We start from the raw sequence: 22,382 nt of genomic DNA on the forward strand, positions 1-22,382 counted from the left end.
ATTCTTTAAGCTTCATCCCTGTCCATGCTATCTCTGCCTACACATACTCTGTTCTCTACCTACACATGCTATCTCTGCCTACACATACTCTGTTCTCTGCCTACACATACTATCTCTGCCTACACATACTATCTCTGCCTACACATGCTCTGTTCTCTGCCTACACATACTCTGTTCTCTGCCTACACATACTATCTCTGCCTACACATGCTCTGACATACTATCTCTGCCTATACATACTCTGTTCTCTGCCTACACATACTCTGTTCTCTGCCTACACATACTCTGTTCTCTCTGCCTACACATACTCTGTTCTCTGCCTACACATACTCTGTTCTCTGCCTACACACACTCTGTTCTCTGCCTACACATACTCTGTTCTCTGCCTACACATACTCTGTTCTCTGCCTACACATACTCTGTTCTCTGCCTACACATACTCTGTTCTCTGCCTACACATACTCTGTTCTCTGCCTACACACACTCTGTTCTCTGCCTACACATACTCTGTTCTCTGCCTACACATACTCTGTTCTCTGCCTACACATACTCTGTATGTACCTTTAGTGGACTGTTGGCATTTGTCGGAGGACCATCGGAGCTCTGCTGCTCTACCCCTTTGTCTAACATGGTTCTCTGATGAACGAATCTGTGTTCTGATCTATTAACACAAACAAAACAATTTTTCAATATTCAGACATTCTATACTGTATTCTCAGTTTTCAGAGTGATCACACTTGTATAAATTCACACACAAAAAGTTTACCCAAACCTTTTGTCAATCCCAAAATGAAATATGTACTACCTGATACCTCTTCAACTTTATCACTTTTTAACCCGACCTTTCCTAGAAATACAGTGTGATAACCCTAGAAATACAGTGTGATAACCCTAGAAATACAGTGTGATAACCCTAGAAATACAGTGTGATAACCCTTTCTCACTGTACCTGCATGTTCTGAGGACCCTGAGGCATTGGTAAACTGGATGGGGCACAGGGAAGAATATCCAGTGGTGAGCCACAGAGGAAGGAGGAGTTCTTCCCATCCCCCAGGCTATTCCAGACCAGGGCGGAGGGGCACAGCAGGGTGATGATCTGGAGGGTGGCACACACACTGAGCACAATCCCCCGATGCTGGGGACAGTTGTTATGCTGAGCAAACACAGTAGCTAGGGGATTCTGGGTCATGATCTGGTTATTCGGCATACTGAAAATTAATGGACAATGTTCAAGTATGAACAATTTTCACTAAAACAGATGTCTAAGGTGGTTTTACATATAAACATAGATGTAATGCTGTACATGCACTACCACCAAAGGTTTTGTTTTGGATATAGACATACATCACAGTCATACATAAAAGTGTAGTTAATTTTTATTAATGTCATAAGGCTATCAATAGTAAAAAAAAATATGGCGCAAAATGGCTAGCACCAGTTCATGACCTATCCTAATAGTCCATGTCATCATGCTAAATTCTTAATATCAGTACTCTACAAAGAGAGAATATAGTGTCACAAAACAATTGTAACTGTTATAAGGTCTACTACACCATCGTCATTTACCCAGTAGAGCCAGTGGTCAGCATGGGTGAGTCGGTGCGAGGGGGCATGCAGTCGGACTCGCTACACAGCTGGGCTATCTTCTTGGCCGAGAAATGGGCCAGTCTTCTGGATAATATCACTGATAGCGTTATCTCCTCCATGTACTTAAAAGAACAGTTTTCAAAATCATTGAATGAAAATTTTCTAGTAAGATCGAAAATTTACTGCCATGTCAACATATGAGTAACGCATGAAATTTCTTGTCAATTTATAATTGCACAAACACTTGTCGTAAATATGAATTATTTTGGAATTTACCCAAACAGTGCACATAAATGTACATGTACAGGAAAGATTTGAGTTGTACCCACCAGCAGAATTTGTGCCATCAGAAGTTTGAAAACAGTATCTTCATTCTGTTTCATTTTCTCCACTAAATCGATTAGCCAACTCAAAAATTCATGTCTGTCCACCAGTCCCTCCTAAAGCAGAAAATCTCATTAAAAATTTAAAAAGGAGGATCCAACATAACTTAAGAAAAAACATTCCTTTATTTTATAACTGAAGCTGTAAAATTAGACAAAAAATATGTATTTTTGACTAATCTCAGGAGTGAAATGAACTTTCTCCTCCACCCCCCCCCCCCCCCCCCCCCCCCCCCACACACACACCCATGCGGCTGTGCTTGGCCTGGCTAATTTCACTTACATCATACATATGCCTGGCTAATTTACAGGTGTACTGCCATTGCCTCAGGGCCTGGTTAGGATCAGGCTGTGATACAGTGAGGAATCCAGCAGTGGAACCGGGGCCACTGTGTGGCTCCTGGATTTTTTGAATCTGGTCCCTCAGGTATTTAGTGATGGCCTGACACCATTCTGAAATACAGGAGTAGTGTCATTACCATGACTGTGATGGGGGAACACTGGTTCAGTAATTTGCTATGCATATCTATATATACAGTATACTAAATGGCATTGTATTACACATATTCTAAACAAAAAAATACTGAATATTCATAAATCTGCCCATTTAATAAACCCCTTCGACCCTTCTAACACAATACCCATGGACTGGTCCACCATTTGTCTGCGCTGTTTCATCTTCTCCTGAACGGCCACATTGTACGCTGCAGTCATCTTGATAAACCAGACAGCCTTCGTCATGGGCACCACAAACTCACACAGAGTACTGAACACTTCCTCCTTCTTGTTAAATGTGGGCACCTGTACAAAATATGTACAAATACTACCAAATATGTCTCTTGTCATTATAAATGTGGGCATCTGTACATAATATGTACAAATACTACCAAATGTGTCTCTTGTCATTATAAATGTGGGTACCTGTACATTATATGTTCAAATACTACCAAATATGTCTCTTGTCATTATAAATGTGGGTACCTGTACATAATGTGTACAAATACTACCAAATGTGTCTCTTGTCATTATAAATGTGGGCATCTGTACATTATATGTTCAAATACTACCAAATATGTCTCTTGTCATTATAAATGTGGGTACCTGTACATTATATGTTCAAATACTACCAAATATGTCTCTTGTCATTATAAATGTGGGCACCTGTACATAATGTGATCAAATACTACCAAATATGTCTCTTGTCATTATAAATGTGGGTACCTGTACATTATATGTTCAAATACTACCAAATATGTCTCTTGTCATTATAAATGTGGGCACCTGTACATAATATGTACAAATACTACCGAATATGTCTCTTGTCATAATGTGGGTATAGTACTGTACTTGTTAAATAGTGGTACAAACATGTTCTAATATTGTAATGTTTCTATTTGTTAAATGTGGGAAACTGTATAAAAAAAAAAAAAAAAAAAAAAAAAAATGCCCATGGCCCACAATGCTCACCTTAGCCCTCTTTTTCTTCTTCAGAAGATTTTTAAAAGATCTTCCCCTTTTTGATTAATCTCATCATAAATTTTTACCCAACCCCGCTGCGTTGGGGTGTTTCCTTAACTGAACTTGAATCATTCAACATAGGGATGACTCAAAATCAAAATGACAAATAAGGAGAAGAAGATTTTCAAAAAGATATTTCCTGTATTCATGTATTATAGAAAATGTGATCTCTGATTTTAGTCCCATCATTAACCCCAGGGTCCATGAGAATTCACCTGAACATTTGCATATTAATCTGATTTGGTCCTGCTATTAGTGAAATTAATTTTTTTTTTAAATCTCCCATATGTTCTCTTGTAAAAACTTTTATTCCCTTATTAAGTCCACCCTAGGCAAAATTGAATCTACATTACACAGAAATTCTTGCATATTAATACATCTAATCAGTGGTCATTGATTAGAATATTTCCAAAGATCAATAAATTCTAATGTACAACTTCAACCCCCTACTGAGGCCTCACCCTACCCGCAGCCTTGATCTGAAGGAAATTGAATCTGAAATACCCGAGGATGCTTGCATAATAATAATGACAAATCAAAGTGTGGCTGGTCTGGAGAAGATTTCATATAAAATTTCCTAATATATTGTGATGTATGCATTTGATCCCTTATTGTGGCCCCACCCTACCCTCGGGGGCAAAAATTGGAATAAACTGAAATCTGCAAGAAAGAAAGAAAGGTTGCATATTGATATGAAAAATCATGGCCTTGCTGATCTTGATGAGAAGATTTCTGGAAGATTTCCCCCCTATAAATTCCCATGCAAAACTTTGTTCTCCTATTGTACCTCCTTCCCCATCCCCTCTCCATTGTGGCCATGATTTGAACAAACTTCAATCTACACACTACCTTATGATGCTTGCATATTAATTATGACTAACCATGACCCGGCTTTTCTTGTCAGAGAAGATTTTTAAAGATTTTCCCTACATATTACACATGTAAAACTGCAGCCCCATCCTACCCTCAGGGTCATTGATTTCAACAATTCTGAATCTGCACTATGTCAGGATGTTTACATTGAACAAACTTGAATCTGCATTTTCTGAGAATGCTTGCATATTAAGGTATTCAATGTACAATGAAAGGAGATGGTATAATTTTGATCGATTGAAATGAAGATAAACATTTATCGTTAAATAATGATGAAAGTGAAATACATCAAATTCACATGACAGATAAATGATTAGAAGCCAATCTTTTTGCACTTGAAACTTTTTAGAAGAATTATTCACCCTTGATTAAAGTAAGAAAAATCTCATTGGGCATGATTTGTACAGTTTTGAATCTCCACTCATTAAGAAAGCTTTCACATAACGGTTGTCTTTTTTAAGTCCAGTGATTCTTGAGAAGATTTCTAAATGACCCATTAACTATTTCTTTATTATTTCCCCTTTTAAATGGGTGTGACCCTTTACTTGAACAATTTTGAATTCCCTTTACCAAAAGATGCTTTTTGACAAGTTTGGTTGAAATCGGCCTTGTGGTCTGGAGAAGCCTGGACATCAGACAACAGATGATCAGAAAAGCTCATGTGAGCTCAGTTGAGCTAAAAATGATGTTGAATAGCCATAAAATATTGATCAGTTATCTTAAAAGTAAAATTTCCTTGATGCTAAATATTAAGACATGGTTAATTTTGCAGAAAAATCTCAAACCTTCCTTCCTAGATGTGACAGTGGTTTGTTTCCAGAAAGATCTTTGAACCAGGCTCGCATGGCACTTTGATTTTTTGCCGCCTATCATCAACAAAAGATAATGAAATTAATAACTTACCCTGAACAATAAGCTTATAAAAACTTCATAATCTTGATCTCTGGTCAACCTTTCATGAAAATGGATGTGAAAGGGAGGCATATCACTTTCTTGGAAGAAAAATATAGTCGCCATTCCTTCTTTTATTCTTAACATATTTTTCGACACCAGTGAAATAGATATGACAAAAATTTGCTCATTGTTTAAATATGTATTAAAATGTAACATTCCACTGAATTATTGACCAGGCATTCTTTAGCATTTTCTTTGGGTGCCATATTGAAAGACAGGTAATGCTCTAAAAAAAACCTGTAACATCTTCCAAAAATATGTTCAACCGTAGACATTTTTTTCATCAAAATTAATAAAATCATGAATGGACCCAATAACCAAATAATTTCATTTTTTAAAGCTTCATATACACTATGTGCATTTATCCACTCACAAAAATTGATTGTCTAAAAATCAATTGTAAATAATCAGATATCTTAACAAATAATTATTAGTGGTATTCCAATCATCGATTATAATCGAAAATCGGTAGATTGTTGTCAAATTCTAAGCGCTCGATTATGAAAATTTTATTCCAATTAATCGGTTTTTATATTTTGTTTTCTTGATGACTGTAGGTTTTTTAAGAGTATTCCTGCCGTGACCTATCTATTAACCTAATTTATCGTAATGGTGGCACACACGAAAGTGAAAGTATTCATACCCAGGGAATAAAGCATGTTTGCTTGGTCAGGTAGACGTACTTTTGATTCAGACATGTACATGTATAAATGAAGGACCATCCATCAAAGAGAATCTTGATACGAGCAAAGCCATGTACAAGCAAAGCCATGTGTGAATTACGTAGATAAATTACGTAGATAAAACTGCATTCACAGGCCAGTGTTACTCTGCCTCGTGTTTTCAATTGGCGACAATATATCTGATTTGTTTTTAATAAAATGAATTTCTTTCCTTATTTTTCTTTGTTGAACGTTAATTATATTTTATGCCAGATCATCGTCAGTTAATGACAAGTAACTTTAATATACCGGGATATAACTGGAGCAAACGAACTCCGTTTTGGCGCATAAACCATTCTAAAAATCGTATTAACTTTTTATATATGTAATGGAAGGATATTAGCAAAAGAATAACAAATACACACAGAAATTCATTTACACTATCTCAGCAATAAATAAACAACGAATATAAATGTAGAAAATAACTATTTACACTTTTTCCGTAGTTAAATGACTTTATTATAGAATTTCTCTGTGTCCGATTATAATTGATAATTAGTTAGTTATGGTAAACCAATCATCGATTAGGAAATTCTCACCGAATCCCATCACTAATAATTATCCTATTTTTCAATGCATGTTTTATTAAGTAAATGACTGATAAATCAAAATCAGGCTGTCAGAAATTCTTCAAACAGGATTTGCTCTTAAGAGTAATGTACTATCCTTTTCCCTTGAAAAACAAACAAATAAAAAAACAAAACAAAAATCAAAATCACAACTTACCGGCCAAAATATATCTTTTGTGGGCATTTGCTTTTTCTTTGTAGTGTCTTGGAAGGTGTTATATTCAGTCTTTCTGTTGAGCACAGATATAAAATCTTTGCCAAACTAAAATAAAGTTGTTCAAAACATATAAACATGTAGCTTGGACAGTCATATTGAAAATCACATCCTATCATTTCAAAATTTCCTCATGTGCCTGTATAACTTACATTCTTTTTTCTAAAGCAATATACATTGTAACAAACCCATCATGTGTTTTTACAATTGTACATGGGATAAAACTATTTTAAACTTTTGAATTATGTTGAATATCAAATAGAATCTAATAAATTCATTTGACAAATTCAAATGCCTCCAAAATCACAGCAATGAAAACTATGAATATTCATTAGAAAAACTGGATAACGGTCATTAGAACAATGGACTGTCATTGATATAATCATTGGACTTTCATTGGTATAATCATTGGACTTTCATTGATATAATCATTGGACTGTCATTGATATAATCAATGGACTGTCATTGATATAATCATTGGACTGTCATTGATATAATCATTGATATAATCATTGGACTGTCGTTGATATAATCATTGATATAATCATTGGACTGTCATTGATATAATCAATGGACTGTCATTGATATAATCATTGATATAATCGTTGGACTGTCATTGATACAATCAATGGACTGTCATTGATATAATCATTGGACTGTCATTGATATAATCATTGAACTGTCACTGATATAATCATTGGACTGTCATTGATATAATAATTGAACTGTCATTGATATAATCATCGCACTGTCATCGATATAATCATTGAACTGTCATTGATATAATCATCGCACTGTCATCGATATAATCATTGAACTGTCATTGATATAATCATCGCATTGTCATTGACATAATCATTGCACTGTCATTGATAAAATCACCGCACTGTCAATGATAAAATCATTGGACTGTCATTGATATAATAATTGAACTGTCATTGATATAATCATCGCACTGTCATCGATATAATCATTGAACTGTCATTGATATAATCATCGCATTGTCATTGACATAATCATTGCACTGTCATTGATAAAATCACCGCACTGTCAATGATAAAATCATTGGACTGTCATTGATATAATAATTGAACTGTCATTGATATAATCATCGCACTGTCATCGATATAATCATTGAACTGTCATTGATATAATCATCGCACTGTCATCGATATAATCATTGAACTGTCATTGATATAATCATCGCATTGTCATTGACATAATCATTGCACTGTCATTGATAAAATCACCGCACTGTCAATGATAAAATCATTGGACTGTCATTGATATAAACATTGGACTGTCATTGATATAATCATTGCACTGTCATTGATACAATCATTGGACTGTCATTGATATAAACATTGGACTTTCATTGATATAATCATTGTACTGTCATTGATACAATCATTGAGCTGTCATTGATACAATCATTGGACTGTCATTGATACAATCATTGCACTGTCATTGATATAATCATCACACTGTCATTGATATAATCATTGGGCTGTCATTGATATAATCATTGAACTGCCATTGATACAATCATCGCACTGTCATTGATACAATCATTGGACTGTCATCGATATAATCATCATGATGTCATCAATTGATACCTTTTCTTGGTTGATGTTTTCTCTTCTTGCTGAGCCATACTACAATAGAAAAAGGGAAAAAATGAACAGAGAACCAATTCAGTGATACATACAAGTACACATGTACGATGTATTACTATTCAATTTACATAAAGTGTTCACACAACTTCTGTTGACTACTATATTTTACCATTACAACATGGATCACAAAAATGCATAGCTGAAAATATCAATATCAGGACCCTCTACATACTGATCTTGAAACTAATTCTGCAAAATCAGAATCATAAATACTCTTTCAAATTCATAGGCAGATCAATGTATGCCAATAGAAGTCTTGGTTTCACATGAATTTGTCCCCTCTCTGCGGCCCTCTGTAATTTTTTCAACTGCCACGAAATACCACCCACTTTTAATGTTGTAAAATGTTCTAAAGCACGAAATACCATCCACTTTTAATGTCGGAAAATGTTCTAAAGTAAAGCACGAAATACCATCCACTTTTAATGTCGGACAATGTTCTAAAGTAAAGCACGAAATACCATCCACTTTTAATGTTGTAAAATGTTCTAAAGCACGAAATACCATCCACTTTTAATGTCGGAAAATGTTCTAAAGTAAAGCACAAAATACCATCCACTTTTAATGTCGGACAATGTTCTAAAGTAAAGCACGAAATACCATCCACTTTCAATGTCGGACAATGTTCTAAAGTAAAGCACGAAATACCATCCACTTTTAATATCGGACAATGTTCTAAAGTAAAGCACGAAATACCATCCACTTTTAATATCGGACAATGTTCTAAAGTAAAGCACGAAATACCATGTAGTCTGTACTAGTTAGTGATACTATGTGTAGCCTGTACTAGTTAGTGATACTACATGTAGTCTGTACTAGTTAGTGATACTACATGTAGTCTGTACTAGTTAGTGATACTACATGTAGCCTGTACTAGTTAGTGATACTACATGTAGCCTGTACTAGTTAGTGATACTACATGTAGCCTGTACTAGTTAGTGATACTACATGTAGTCTGTACTAGTTAGTGATACTATGTGTAGCCTGTACTAGTTAGTGATACTACATGTAGTCTGTACTAGTTAGTGATACTACGTGTAGTCTGTACTAGTTAGTGATACTACATGTAGTCTGTACTAGTTAGTGATACTACATGTAGTCTGTACTAATTAGTGATACTACATGTAGTCTGTAGTAGTTAGTGATACTACATGTAGTCTGTACTAGTTAGTGATACTACATGTAGTCTGTACTAGTTAGTGATACTACATGTAGCCTGTACTAGTTAGTGATACTACATGTAGTCTGTACTAGTTAGTGAAGTCTGTTAAGAACATGACTTTCATCAACTCTTTCAAACTTCTCAAGACAAGTAATGATATGATTCTTAAAAAATTACAGTAACTTGGTTGGGGGAAGGATAACATCACAACCATAGAGTAAGATTTATAGTTTTATGTTCTTAGGATTTTGTTTAGGTTTTAAATGGTACTATTATTTCACATCTGGAAGGGAATTTTCAAGGACATAGACATAAATTATAGGGGCATAGACACGATTTGAGCTGAAAATCTCCAAATTTTATTTTTCCATTTCTAATGTTTACAATGCGTAACTAAGGTATTTCTAATGGTCAACAAAAATTTGAATATCAGTTGTCGAGTTACAAGAGAGATACAGAGTTCACGATTCTTTGTTATGTAAACAAGGCTTGTGTCATGTTTTCATTATGTCATACCATATCATTTTTATTTTTACAAAATAAAAGTATGTGTTATCAATTGATTGACTTCCAATAAAAACAAACTCAATTTGCAATCTGATATATAAAGATAAATAAAAATCTAAGTAAATAAACGGTCAACCTAGTACATGATATTTGGGGAACCCAATCTTTGGTGGACTAGTCTACTGTTAGTGTTGAACCCTGATCATTAGAAATAAACTACAAATACGAGCACAACATAGAATCCACTGTGTATAAAACAGACAATATTTAAATCTGTTGCATTATCTCCCCTTAATGACTCTCCAATCTGACTTATAAATGCAAAATAAAATCCACAAACCTCATCCCATCCACTTGGGGGATTGTTGCTGAATCCAAGTTTCACACTTATTGCAGTTAGCTCATCCTGAAATAAACGGACACTTTTGAAGTACCTTATCTACATGAGAAAAATATACTGGCATACTTAATAGTCTAGGATGAAATGAAATAAATAACATGTTGTATGTTGTATGTGAGAGAGTATAGTGGTTGCCCATTTTGACTTGTGAGTTTCTTCAGGTACCCCTAGCCAGCTTCCTCCAACACAAATGATCCCTCACACCAACATCTGTGCAAATCAACAATTAAAAAAAAAAACTACTTGAAAAAAAATGTACTGAGCTTTCATAGGTTATCCTGGCAACTCTGTCAAATAAAGATTAATTTTAAGGTGGCTCACTACACCCAGAAATAGTTTCTCAAATCAGTATGCATTGATTTAATTATAAAAGATATGATGATATACAATAAGTATATAAGCCAAAAAGGCAAAAAATATACACATTTGGATAAAAACATAATTTTCAAAAAGTAAATATTTCAACACATATGAACAAAAGACTGACGGAATTGAACTCGAGATCTGTGGTTCACCAGCCCAATGCTTTAACCACTGAGCTACAATGATAGACAAACAAGTTGATCGATACAAATAATTTCACATAACATTTAAATTGCCATCTTGTGACATAGTGTCATACAGAGTATAAGCTTTAGTGTAGTGAGCTACCTTTAACGTCCAGTTGTGTGTTTTTGTGGGATGTGTATTTTTATGGTACTGTTTTGATTCATATCATCAAATAATGCTTGCTATGATGCCGTGTGTGGTAATTTCAACAAGAAGTCATGGTTGCATCTGACAAGTGTCATGAAAATAAAAGTGTTTACATATAGTGTCCATGCAAGCAACCACTGTAATGATCAGTGATTAAGTAAGTAAATTACAAATCTATAATTAAAAATTATAAGACCTTAAAGAATCAGATCATGACATTAATATTCTAAAAGACTTTAATTAACTAGTATAATACAAGTTACACACTATTCCCTGGGCCTCTATGTCAATTTTTTTTTTTAAAAATCAGCAATAATGTTGATGTTTAACTACAAAGACAGTGTGCATGTTTTCCAGCTGTCATTTAGTCAACATTCTACCATCAGAATTAACAGGGATACCCTTGCATTCAGTAGAGAGAGACATCATCGCTGTTTGAATCTGCGACTGTCATACAGTCCTCGTTTAAATGATGTGAAAATTAGGGACTGCTAACATGCAGTTTAGATTTAATCTCTCTGCAAAAAAGAGACAAGGTTTAAATCAAATGGTAGGGCACCGGGCTTGGGTTTCTCGAAAAAATCTCGAACTTAAGTCCGAGTTTGCTACTTGAGTAGTCAACATTGAGTATGACCGTATGTCAAGATCACAACACTGTCACCGTTTGTTCAGTGATTCTCTCTTGATTCTTATTAAAGTTTTCGTGTGGCTGCCGCACTGATTTAGTCTAAAAATGCGAAAAATGACAAAATTCTGTGCCGTTGCGGCCACCTAGGCTTTGCTAGCTTGTTGTTTTCATAACTATGCTTAGCTCGATAAGACACTGCGTTACCTAGAAACCCATCTATCGTGCTCTCATTTACCTCTTTTTGCTTTGAATCCTGAGGATAGACATCAGGAGGCCCTAGTCTGGGCTTCTTTAGAGGCCTACTTTCTTGTGATGGAAATACAGACATTTTTCTTTCTCTTATTCCATTTTCCTGCTCCGAAAGACGCTTACAGCGTCCATGTCATGAAGCCTTTGCAATCAAACGTTTTATAGACCTAACATTTCATCAGGGATAGTGTAAAACATAGATTGCCTTCCAACATAGGCATATTAAAAATATGGTTGTATTAAAATGACGGATTAAGAAAAGAGGACGGGAAAAGAATTTCAGAAAAATGTATGACACAAAGTTATAAAACATAACTTTACTTATTAATTTTACTTCTATCAGTCAGTTAAAAGATATTTTAAAATTTGAATTTAAACGCTTGGTCTTTGTTTTGGGGGTGAAAAAAACCCCAATAATGATACATGTATAATATCATATTTTATTATTACTACATTAAAGCCAATGAAGAAATACATACGAGAGCTGTTCGATATGTAATGTGTATTATACCACAGCGCGATAACGCTCTGTACGATTTCGTGGATGATTCTCTTGAATAGCTCTATTCTATACATTCCAACAGTATAAACACGACTGAGTTTTCAGCTCCACAGAGTTTTACACTTATAGTCATTTCAATAGAGCCCGTCGATGACCACTGTTGTAAACAGTGGGAAACGGGTTGAGAATATTGAAGAAATTAGAGTTTATATAAAAGTTTGCACAAAACTCGGTCATTCGGTAATGCAGATTTTTACTGAATTGGGGGAAGTTTATGGATCTGATCAGGTATCTTATGAAACAGTTCGTAGGTGGAGAAAGACATTTCCGACAGGCACAGAGTCCGTCAAAGATGCAGCAAAACCTGACCGACCTGTGACTGTAACAGGCAAGGCAAATATCTCAAAAGTCAGGGAAATAATTGAAAGTGATGTCAGATACACGATTCGTAATATTGCCAAAGCTGTTGGCATATCGCTATCGCGGGTGCATTTAATTTTGAAGCGTATTTTGAAAGTACGAAAGATTTCTACCAGATGGATACTGCATATATTGACAGATGACCAAAAAACGGATACGAATACAAACCACTAAGCAATTGCTCAAAATGTTTCCCAAATTCAATCAAGGCAATTTGCAAACATTGTTACTGGTGACGAAACATGGGTTCACTATTTCGAACTAGTAAGAAAAATTGGAAACAAAATATGGCTAACTAAACACGGTAGAAGGCCTGCAGTTGCCAAAAGAACCATAAACACAAAGAAGGTTCTTTATTGCATATATTCTTCTCGTGTGATGGTATAGCCGTACAAATTCCGGTGCCGAAGGGCAACAGTGTTACAAGTCAGTATTACCGAGATGTTATACTAAAACAGCTCAAGAAATATTATCATAAACGACGCCCTGTGTCAGGATTTAGGCATGTTCGTCTACTTCATGATAATTCTCCATCACATACATCTGAGCTTGAGAAGCAATTTTTGAAGTCGGAGAAGGTTACCGTCTTGCCACGCCCACCATACTCTCCAGATCTAGCTCCATGCGACTTTTCCTTTTTCCAAAACTTAAAAAGTTCTTATCTGGTCGTCGTTACAAGTCCCGACAAGCCCTTGGCTCAGCCATCAGTCAGTGCCTCAGAGGTCTACCTAAATCAACGTACCGTGACGCATTTCAGAAATGGATTCAGCGATTGAAATCATGTATTTCAAACCTCGGAGAATACTTTGAAGGGATGTAATTTTCATTTCACTATTTGAATCGAATGCTTTTGAGATATCGTACAATACACATTACATATCGAACAACCCTCGTACAAGCTATTGTCATTGTTGTACACTTCTCCAAAGAGAATAACACTTCCTAAGAGAATTGATAGCTAGCACTACTAGAAAAAGTACAGACAGTGTATTTTTTGCTGATCATGAATGCTGATATTTACTGTTAATGTGTTGTTGTTACTGATAGAAATAAACGATTCATGTCCACGAATTGGAAACTAAAAACCCTGTCTACAGTACACTAACACAATATGAAATGTACACGCACTTCTTCACGATTTGGAAATGAGTTCACGTGTCGATTTCCCCATTTTTGAAGACATGCAATACACAGACTGTGCCACAAACGCTGTCTGAGGTGTTTCATACCAATTGTTAGACCATTCTTTACATACTGAATTTGACTACGGATAACTCCGTTTACCTGGCAGGGATATAGAGTTCATGGCGGTTGTGACCGGTCGACAGGAGATGCTTATTCCTCCTAGACACCTGATTCCACCTCTGGTGTGTCTAGGGGTCCATTTTTGCCCTACTCTTTCTATTTGTATTCCTTATAAGAGTTATGAGATTGATCACTGTTCGTTATTTTTACCTTTCTTTTACGATTGCACAGTCCAGTCAGTTTCAATCGGGGCGTTTAATGACACATTCTCAGATAGAAAACTTTCGCTTTTTGGTAGCGGGCTCTTGACGTAGGAACAGTCATCATAATGTGAAAACATCTAAGGTTTGACACGACAGCCGGAATCGAGACTACTCGGTCGCGAAGCGGCCTAAATATTAGGCTACCCTGACCGATAGATAGCCTACATTTATTTACTAAACTCGAACCTTAGATACTATGGTCAACAATAGTACTACTACTATAGACTATACCTTTCTGTAGGGGAAGGGGTCGTTCTTTCAATTTATATTCACTCAAACCAATCATACGATGGTGCCTACGGTACATAATACATAAGTTAGTATCTAACCAATATCACCAAGGATAGAAGTCTATAACTAATACATGTATATGTTCATTAGCACAAAATAAAGGTGGAGGGCATATTGCATAAAAAGAGTTTCGGGAATTTAATCAACTGATTAATACATGTACATGTTTTGGAGGACAGCAGACTAACTCTTGGATTAATCGCATTGTGTGTTTTAAAAATAAGCGTTTTTGTGGGGACTGCATTATATGTTTGAGTTGTTATTACAGGCCGCACAAGAGCGCGATCGATCTCTTCTGATACGGGTTTTCAAACTGTACATGCGTTTAGGAAAGGCCGTGCTTTTACGTATCCGGTTTTAAATTTTAAACACCGACTAGAAAGTTCCGGTTATAACTGTTTGTAGTTTACGAGAACTGTACGAGTCAAATTTAGCATTCAGTTGTGAATCTTCAGATATATTTACCATGAATTATTATAGTGTCAAGTCCTCACTAGCTCCAATGGTACAAAGCAATATAATATCTACACTAATCTCTAAAAGGCTCAATATATAGCTTGCAATCTAAGCCTGAAGAAGTTAAAAATCATGCATAGGCGTGACCCTCACAGTGGAATTGAAACTGTTTTTAGTGAGTTTGTGTTTGGTTCAAAGAAACCCAGAATTATAAAGCCTCAGAAAATCATCAGCAAAGTTGTTTAATATTTGAACTCTTCTTCATACGTACTTTCAAGAAACAAAATTATTTGTACATGAACTGTAGCTGCTAGAATCTACATGAATTTATTTTTTCTGTAAGTATGAGATAACATGTATGTATCTTTATGTATGATATGATTGATAGCCAAAAAAAAGGGGGGGGGGAGAAAAATAACACACACACACACAATTGTGAGAAAAAGGAAGCCCCTTGAAAATTGCAATATTCTGTGATTTTTTTCTGAAGGATGTGAGCAGATTAAACAGCAATTGTGTATGTTTTCAATTGAATATCTTTAAAAATTCTCTCAGTAAATGAATATCTATTCGTTTTTATATATTATAGTTTAATATGATGTGCTTTGGTACATGAATTAATAAAACATGGGATCATGCATCCTTGTGTTAAAATTTGGCTTTTGCATTTGGGGGTATATGTGCTCTGTAGCACATAGTATAAAAATAAACCCGCAAAGGTATGTCTAATATGGGTTTTTTAGTTAGTTTATGAGTTGTTAAAGTTATTTAAATGAAAAAATATTTTGATTGACAGAAATTTCTAATAGTATTTACCTACCTTTTTAAGTCAATGTAATGCGCACCTGTTATTGATTAGCCTTCATATTGTATAATCTCTAGACCAGTCGCGATAGCTCAGTGGTAGAGCGTTCGCTTCATATCCGGGGGTCGTGAGTTCGTGCTCGCTTGTGTCATGGCCGCGTCAAACCTAAGACGTTAAAATAGGTAGTGATTGCTCCTTCGGTACAACCACAAGGGGCCTCCGTGGCCGAGTGGTTAGAGCATCACACTCAATATCGCACGGCCTCTCACCTCTGGTCGGCACGGGTTCGAATCTCGCTCGCGCCGGTAAGTGAGAAAGTTTCCCAGTTTACTTTCGGAAGGTCGGTGGTCTCTTCCCAGGTACATTGTATCTGGGTTCTCTCTCCCACCAATAAAAACTGGGCGTCACCATATAACTGAAATATTGTTGATTGTGGCGGAAAACACCAATCACTCACTCAATCAATCAATCAATCGGTACAGCCACATTGCAGATTATATGTTACAAAGCGGATACGCCAAACGCTCGGTATTTAGAAGTGAGGATTTCGGATCTATCGGTTATATGACCTAAAAAACGGAGGTCCCGTGTCGCGGCAGGCGTTGGCAAGTTAAAGAACCCTCACTGTGCATGTATGTCTGTGATACTCCACGTACAGCTAGCGACGTCTCAATATGGGTGAAAGATTCTCGAAGGGTCGCAAATCAATCGAATATAAATATTAGTATAATCTCTAAAAATAAACCAAGTGCTAGAATTTGTACTGCTTCAGTTTGGGTTCAATTTATTTACTTTATACATTTTATTTCTGTCTATTCATTCATGAAATACAAAGATGGTATGTATGCAGTGTTTTGTGAATGCAATACTATTTTTGCAGATAATGTATTCAGGTGGTCTTGAGAAGATGGGGAGTTAAGTCCCGAATAGTGAAAACTCTACACATATATACTTGTATACTATATATATGCCTTTTAAAATCGTTATCCTTTGGCGTAAAATTATTTCTACTAACTAATTTTGCTTACTATACCATTTAAGGTATCTTAAAATATGATTTCACAATTACAAGTAAATCTTCTTCCTTGAAAGGATATACAAAATGCATATCGTCAATGTGGTTCGATCTAAATGGAAAAAAAAATCTTAAAAGAATTGAAATCATTTCTTTCATTTTTGCGGCCTGAAATCTTTGAGTTGTGTTCAGAAATTTTTCTTGTTTCCTGGTGGTGATTTAGATTCATGTGTATGTGCATACCCCGAAAACAACAAGAAAATTAACACTTGAACAAAAGTGTTCTTATCAACCTCATCAGCGTTTTGTTTAGGAATTATCAGATTTATATATGAACAGTTTAAGGTTACACCACAGCCAGCTCAATCCTGAGACTATTGAGCTCTGCAGGCCGATAGGATATACGTTGTGTAACACCATTAAGAAGAGATTACTGCATGAGGACATTGACACAATTATGATACAGTCAAATAATCCTCCGATTGTCACGAGGCTTGACCTTGCGACATTCACAAGAATGCCCCGAGAAAGTCCGTCTACCAACAAAATAAAATTTAACCTCCCCCACCACAGATTTGTATCTAATAAACATTTCTTCTTGCAAAACAATACAAGTACTTTGTACGTTCGAGTTGTTCCGACCGACATACATTTAAAATATAGTACACATTTGTGTTTTGGGTAACGGAAATAATGTCAACCAATCGAAAGGGTGCGGGAGTGTAGGTTTGACCGACGCAAATAGAAAAGTAACAAAAAGGGAAGGTGGATGAGTGAGGAAGTGTTTTAGACTCTCGAGCTGCATGTGACTTATTTACACAAATCATGAACGCGTCTAACAACTCCGTCACAGAAGAAAAGACTTTAAGGTCTGGGTACGACTTGCCAGTGTACGGTCTCGCTAACGGTCAACTGCTTTATATCCATATTCCAGCATTGATATGTATAACAACCAGTTTCATTTGTGTTGTGGTAGTAATTGGACTCTCTTTTCGTCGCCAGAGCTACAAGACTTTTTTCAGGTGGACCAGGAGCGAACGGTTCGTAGTGTATCTTGCTCTCTGTGACGGAGGTTTCAACATTTCTCATTTCACAGACCATATCCACATAGTGATAGTCAGAGACCATGTTTATCCCAAGGAATTATGCGAGTTTTACGGATTTAATTTGGCAGTATTCATCACTGCCCAGAATCTGATGGTAAATGTCGTCGCTATAAACGCGTTCGTGTTGATATACTTCAATAAGCAGATACCGTTTGGTAAGAAGGACTACAGACTTCTTCTGTGGACATTTGGAGCACCTATAGTGTTTTCTGCCATTGCTGGTATTCTGGGACAACTCGGACCAAATGGAACATTGTATGTACTATCTGTAAAACAGTACTAGTCTCTCTCTCTCTCTCTCTCTCTCTCTCTCTCTCTCTCTCTCTCTCTCTCTCTCTGAAACAAATTTTGCTAAAAATCTAGATTTATTAACATAAATATCTACATGGTTTTCACCACAGGTAGTGAATCATTGAATACATTTCCATTAGAATGATCTATGCAAACAGATCTTGCATAGCGGTCTATTTGAATTAATCTTGCACTGTCAGTATGTACTTCCGCTAAACCACCGCTTATATAACACAAAGCTACATCATTCAATTAACCAGTCGTTACTAGTATCTAGTCATTTAAATTATATATGTATATACAAAGAATATGATATATTTGATAATTTTATTATCTGTAGTTGTTACTTTGACGGAGTGAAAGGTACCATGGCCAACCTCTTCTTCACTACAGTGCCTCTTGTCTTGATTGTCGTCCTGAATAGCATCCTCTACATCTTAACCTGGATAAGAATCCACAAAGAAACCAAACGTCTCCACCTCGGTGACAGTTCACAGCTACTAGCCGCGAATTTTACTGCTGCCAGAAACATGTCCCTGTTTGTCGTCGCCTTCTTCATCCAGTGGTGGGCCATGTCCATGTTTGGGGTCTGGGCATACATCAACCCGGACAGCGTCCCTCAGCTAGTCTTTCATCTCGTAACCACTTTTTCCAACATCGGAGGGATTTTAAACTTGATTGTGTATATCATCATAAGACGAAGGTTGATTCTCCGAAAGAAAATGAAGAAAAAGAAAGCAGCCACCGAAATGTCGACTCTGGCTTCTTCCAAGTCATTCTCTCTCTGATATTATTTAAGATAACTTATCATATGAGTGTTGTAGAATTATAGACTTACGTTAATGACATAATGATAGAATAGTCCACCAATTAAAATAAAAACAACTTTCATTTCTTCAGCAGGTAAACCTTAAACGTTTGTCAAAATATACTTTTTGTTATAATAAAAGCTATAAACATCCATGTCTTTGTATTTGTACGTCCTATTCGAAAACACATGTCACTCATATATGGACGTTACCAACGGTATACACCTTCTGCATGGCTTCTTGGGGAACAGTCACTTGTTGTCCCGAAGTATAAAGGAGAGGTCCTGGGAATTTGTCCAAGGCCGAAGTCGGGGGGGGGGGGGGGGTAACGGTTTCCTCAAGTCGTTTCCTCTATAGAGGAACTAGTTAACCATATGCAAAATCCTAAACAAAACAAGGAAGACGGCTAGATATGACAAACTAAAAAATTCACAAGTCAGAAAGGGCTCCGCAATGAATATTCTAATATAAACATTTTATGTCCCATAATGTTAAAAATCGAAAGGAGCTCGATTTTTCCCATTTCCTAATCCGAGCATCCATGAAAATGTAGATATCGCTTGCCATACAAAGGGCTGATATATGAACAACGAAGAGGCAGAATGTTTATTAAAAGAATCCGAATTCGTGAAAATTTTTCAAGTAACCTCAGGTTATTGCATTCTATTTTTACCACATCTGAAAAAGTAAATCCCATAACAGTCTCTGTACCGACAAAGCCAGTAAATCCTGAAAATGGAAAGGAGTCTTCCGCTGCCTAATCCAAGTTATTATGAATAAGATTTATGAAAATCTTTCCAAAGAAATTTAAATTATCGCTGGTCATAGAAAATGTTGACGGACGGACAGAACATCTCCATAAGTAGGGACTCTAATTACAATTTATATACATGTACATGTAGTAGGTTGGGTAATAATAGGTGAAGGGCCACAAATTTTGACCTATGCTTGACATTCAAAGCTAGTCGTGAAAATAGCTATATAGTCGTGTCGTACATTACATAATTACATGTGCTTACAATTTTTTTTTAAATATAAAAACGTGTGCTCTTTACTCGGAATATTATACATGCAACATGTAAACGCGCTTCATGAAAAGTATGCCTGCCTGAAACCTTGCAGTTCATACCCTTAAATATTTTTAACATTGAAATGTATTTTTTATTATTACAGTCTTTCATTTCAGTTTGAATTCCCATCCATTAAACCAGAATATCTACTAAGATTCATACGCGCATTGTTCACAACTTCAATGCATTCAAGAGGAAATTGCCTTCATGACAATTTGTAAAGATATCAAAGGCAAGAACATTGGAAATGTGTATGTTACTTGAAAGTATCAAGAGAATGTGAGTTTTGAATTAATAAAATTACAGTAAAAATAGAAATATTGATTGATTGTTTGGGGTTTAACGCCGATTTTTATTTATTTTTTGTTGTTGTTGTTGTTGTTTGTTTGGGTTTTTGTTGTTGTTGGTTTTTTGGCAATATTTCAGCCATTTTACAGCGGTTAAATAAACGAAATATGATTGGTTTTGAAAAGTTTTGGATTTTCCCTGACGGCTCCCAGTGAGCATACTTTTTCGAAAACCAGAGAAACGATCTTTTGCGTGCACTCTTCAACGTCCCATTTGACGTACAGAAAAGTTTAAAATATTTTGAGAGACGATTACAAGTTATTCCATTATTCCAACATTAAAATTCTGATTATCTCCCCTTTCCGATCCATCATTTCATCATCAGGTCTACTGGAAAAGAAGTAAAATGAATGTTTACTTTTTAATTTCTATCAGATTTATGATCAAATAGCTTTTCACAAAGTTTTCATACAACTGATCTCGTTATTAATCAAGATCTATCATTTTAGTGAAAATTTTAAGCATAAAGAAATATAATCTACATGTACTTCAATGGAAAAAATGCAAATGTTCCTTACTTTGAAAAAAAGATACTATTTACGAGGAAAATAGTGATAAACGTTTTTGAATCAGGACAATTTTTGTCTATAGGTCGGTCAAAATGGGTGAACATACTGCTACATATTGATTTAGGCCTAGAAAATTCAATTTCTAATATCGGTATGAAAAAGTACCATTTATCGATCAGAAGGGTTGCGAGGGGGGAAAATGCAAAGGAGTCGTTACCTAATAATATCAAAATGTACGACCATTCTATCAAATGCGAATCTTGTATCCAGAACGCGATTAGTATGGGTTGTCAGACAAGATAATTCATACTCTTTGAACGCATTTGCATTTTACGGCATTCATAAACTCAATGTTTTACCAAAATCATATAAAATCACACACAGGGATGTTTCTGTTCCCTTAACACTCTTTCTCACAGATATGATATATAGGATGTTGTATGTTCTGAAAATTATCACATTTGTGATACATCGCTGTTTCTAGTCATGATTATTAATGAACATATATGTTTTGTATTTACACCATTCAAAAGGGATTATTATGATGAGGACAACGACACAGTCACGAACCTGTCATTTAATCACGAGACTTGGTCATAAAGTAAAACAAACACAGTAATGCACCAACAAAACCCAGATATCTGGTATATAACTTGGTTTTTACCTCAAATTAAATGAAAATGGTTTTAGTTCTTCCTGCATGAAAAAGACATAATAAGCAACTCGTAGATGTACGCATGCATTGCTGCAACCGACAAAGTACGCGTCAGATGGGTATCAATCAATCGTATTAAATAGCAAGTCATTATAGTTTAACCTACATAAATACAAAAGCTACTAAAGATAAGTAAAGTAGAGGTCTTTGTTACAGTTATCCTACTGGACAACAAAAGATATGAATGTGTCTTTGAGAATTCTTTAACAGAGGGAAAAAATGAAGTCTGGGTACATTTTGCTAGTATACGATCTAACAAATATACTCTTGTATCAATATTCCTGAAATGACATGTACACATGTTACAATCAGTTTTATTTGTGTTGTGGTTGTAATTAAATATGACCAGACTTTCAGCACAGTAATCCCATGGGGATCCGGGTTAGAATAGGTCCTCAG

General features: G+C 35.6%; 2 protein-coding genes across 6 annotated transcripts in view; one reads left to right on the top strand and one right to left on the bottom strand.

Moving 5' to 3' along the window:
* The window catches only part of LOC125657896 (mediator of RNA polymerase II transcription subunit 12-like protein), a 96,486-nt gene extending 84,228 nt beyond the window's left edge, over nucleotides 1-12,258 (bottom strand). For all 5 annotated transcript variants that reach the window (XM_056149397.1, XM_056149398.1, XM_048888806.2 and 2 more), the window contains exons 1-11: nucleotides 12,125-12,258; nucleotides 10,506-10,571; nucleotides 8,437-8,475; nucleotides 6,764-6,868; nucleotides 5,147-5,227; nucleotides 2,612-2,771; nucleotides 2,254-2,423; nucleotides 1,917-2,027; nucleotides 1,567-1,709; nucleotides 950-1,208; nucleotides 562-661 (exon numbers count right to left, since the gene is read on the bottom strand). In XM_056149397.1, coding sequence (XP_056005372.1) covers nucleotides 562-661; nucleotides 950-1,208; nucleotides 1,567-1,709; nucleotides 1,917-2,027; nucleotides 2,254-2,423; nucleotides 2,612-2,771; nucleotides 5,147-5,227; nucleotides 6,764-6,868; nucleotides 8,437-8,475; nucleotides 10,506-10,571; nucleotides 12,125-12,217 — 1,327 coding nt within the window. In that variant the 5' untranslated portion in view covers nucleotides 12,218-12,258. The remainder of the gene's footprint in view (nucleotides 1-561; nucleotides 662-949; nucleotides 1,209-1,566; nucleotides 1,710-1,916; nucleotides 2,028-2,253; nucleotides 2,424-2,611; nucleotides 2,772-5,146; nucleotides 5,228-6,763; nucleotides 6,869-8,436; nucleotides 8,476-10,505; nucleotides 10,572-12,124) is intronic.
* Nucleotides 12,259-17,842: 5,584 nt separating this feature from the next.
* On the top strand, nucleotides 17,843-19,493 carry LOC125659394 (uncharacterized). Its single transcript, XM_048891053.2, has 2 exons — nucleotides 17,843-18,496; nucleotides 18,873-19,493. The coding sequence occupies exons 1-2, from the start codon at nucleotides 17,961-17,963 to the stop codon at nucleotides 19,318-19,320; spliced, it is 984 nt and encodes a 327-aa protein (XP_048747010.2). The 5' UTR covers nucleotides 17,843-17,960; the 3' UTR covers nucleotides 19,321-19,493.
* Nucleotides 19,494-22,382: the final 2,889 nt, after the last annotated feature.

The sequence above is a fragment of the Ostrea edulis genome, chromosome 9 (genome assembly GCF_947568905.1).
Source record: "Ostrea edulis chromosome 9, xbOstEdul1.1, whole genome shotgun sequence".
Classification (NCBI taxonomy): Eukaryota; Metazoa; Mollusca; class Bivalvia; order Ostreida; family Ostreidae; genus Ostrea; species Ostrea edulis.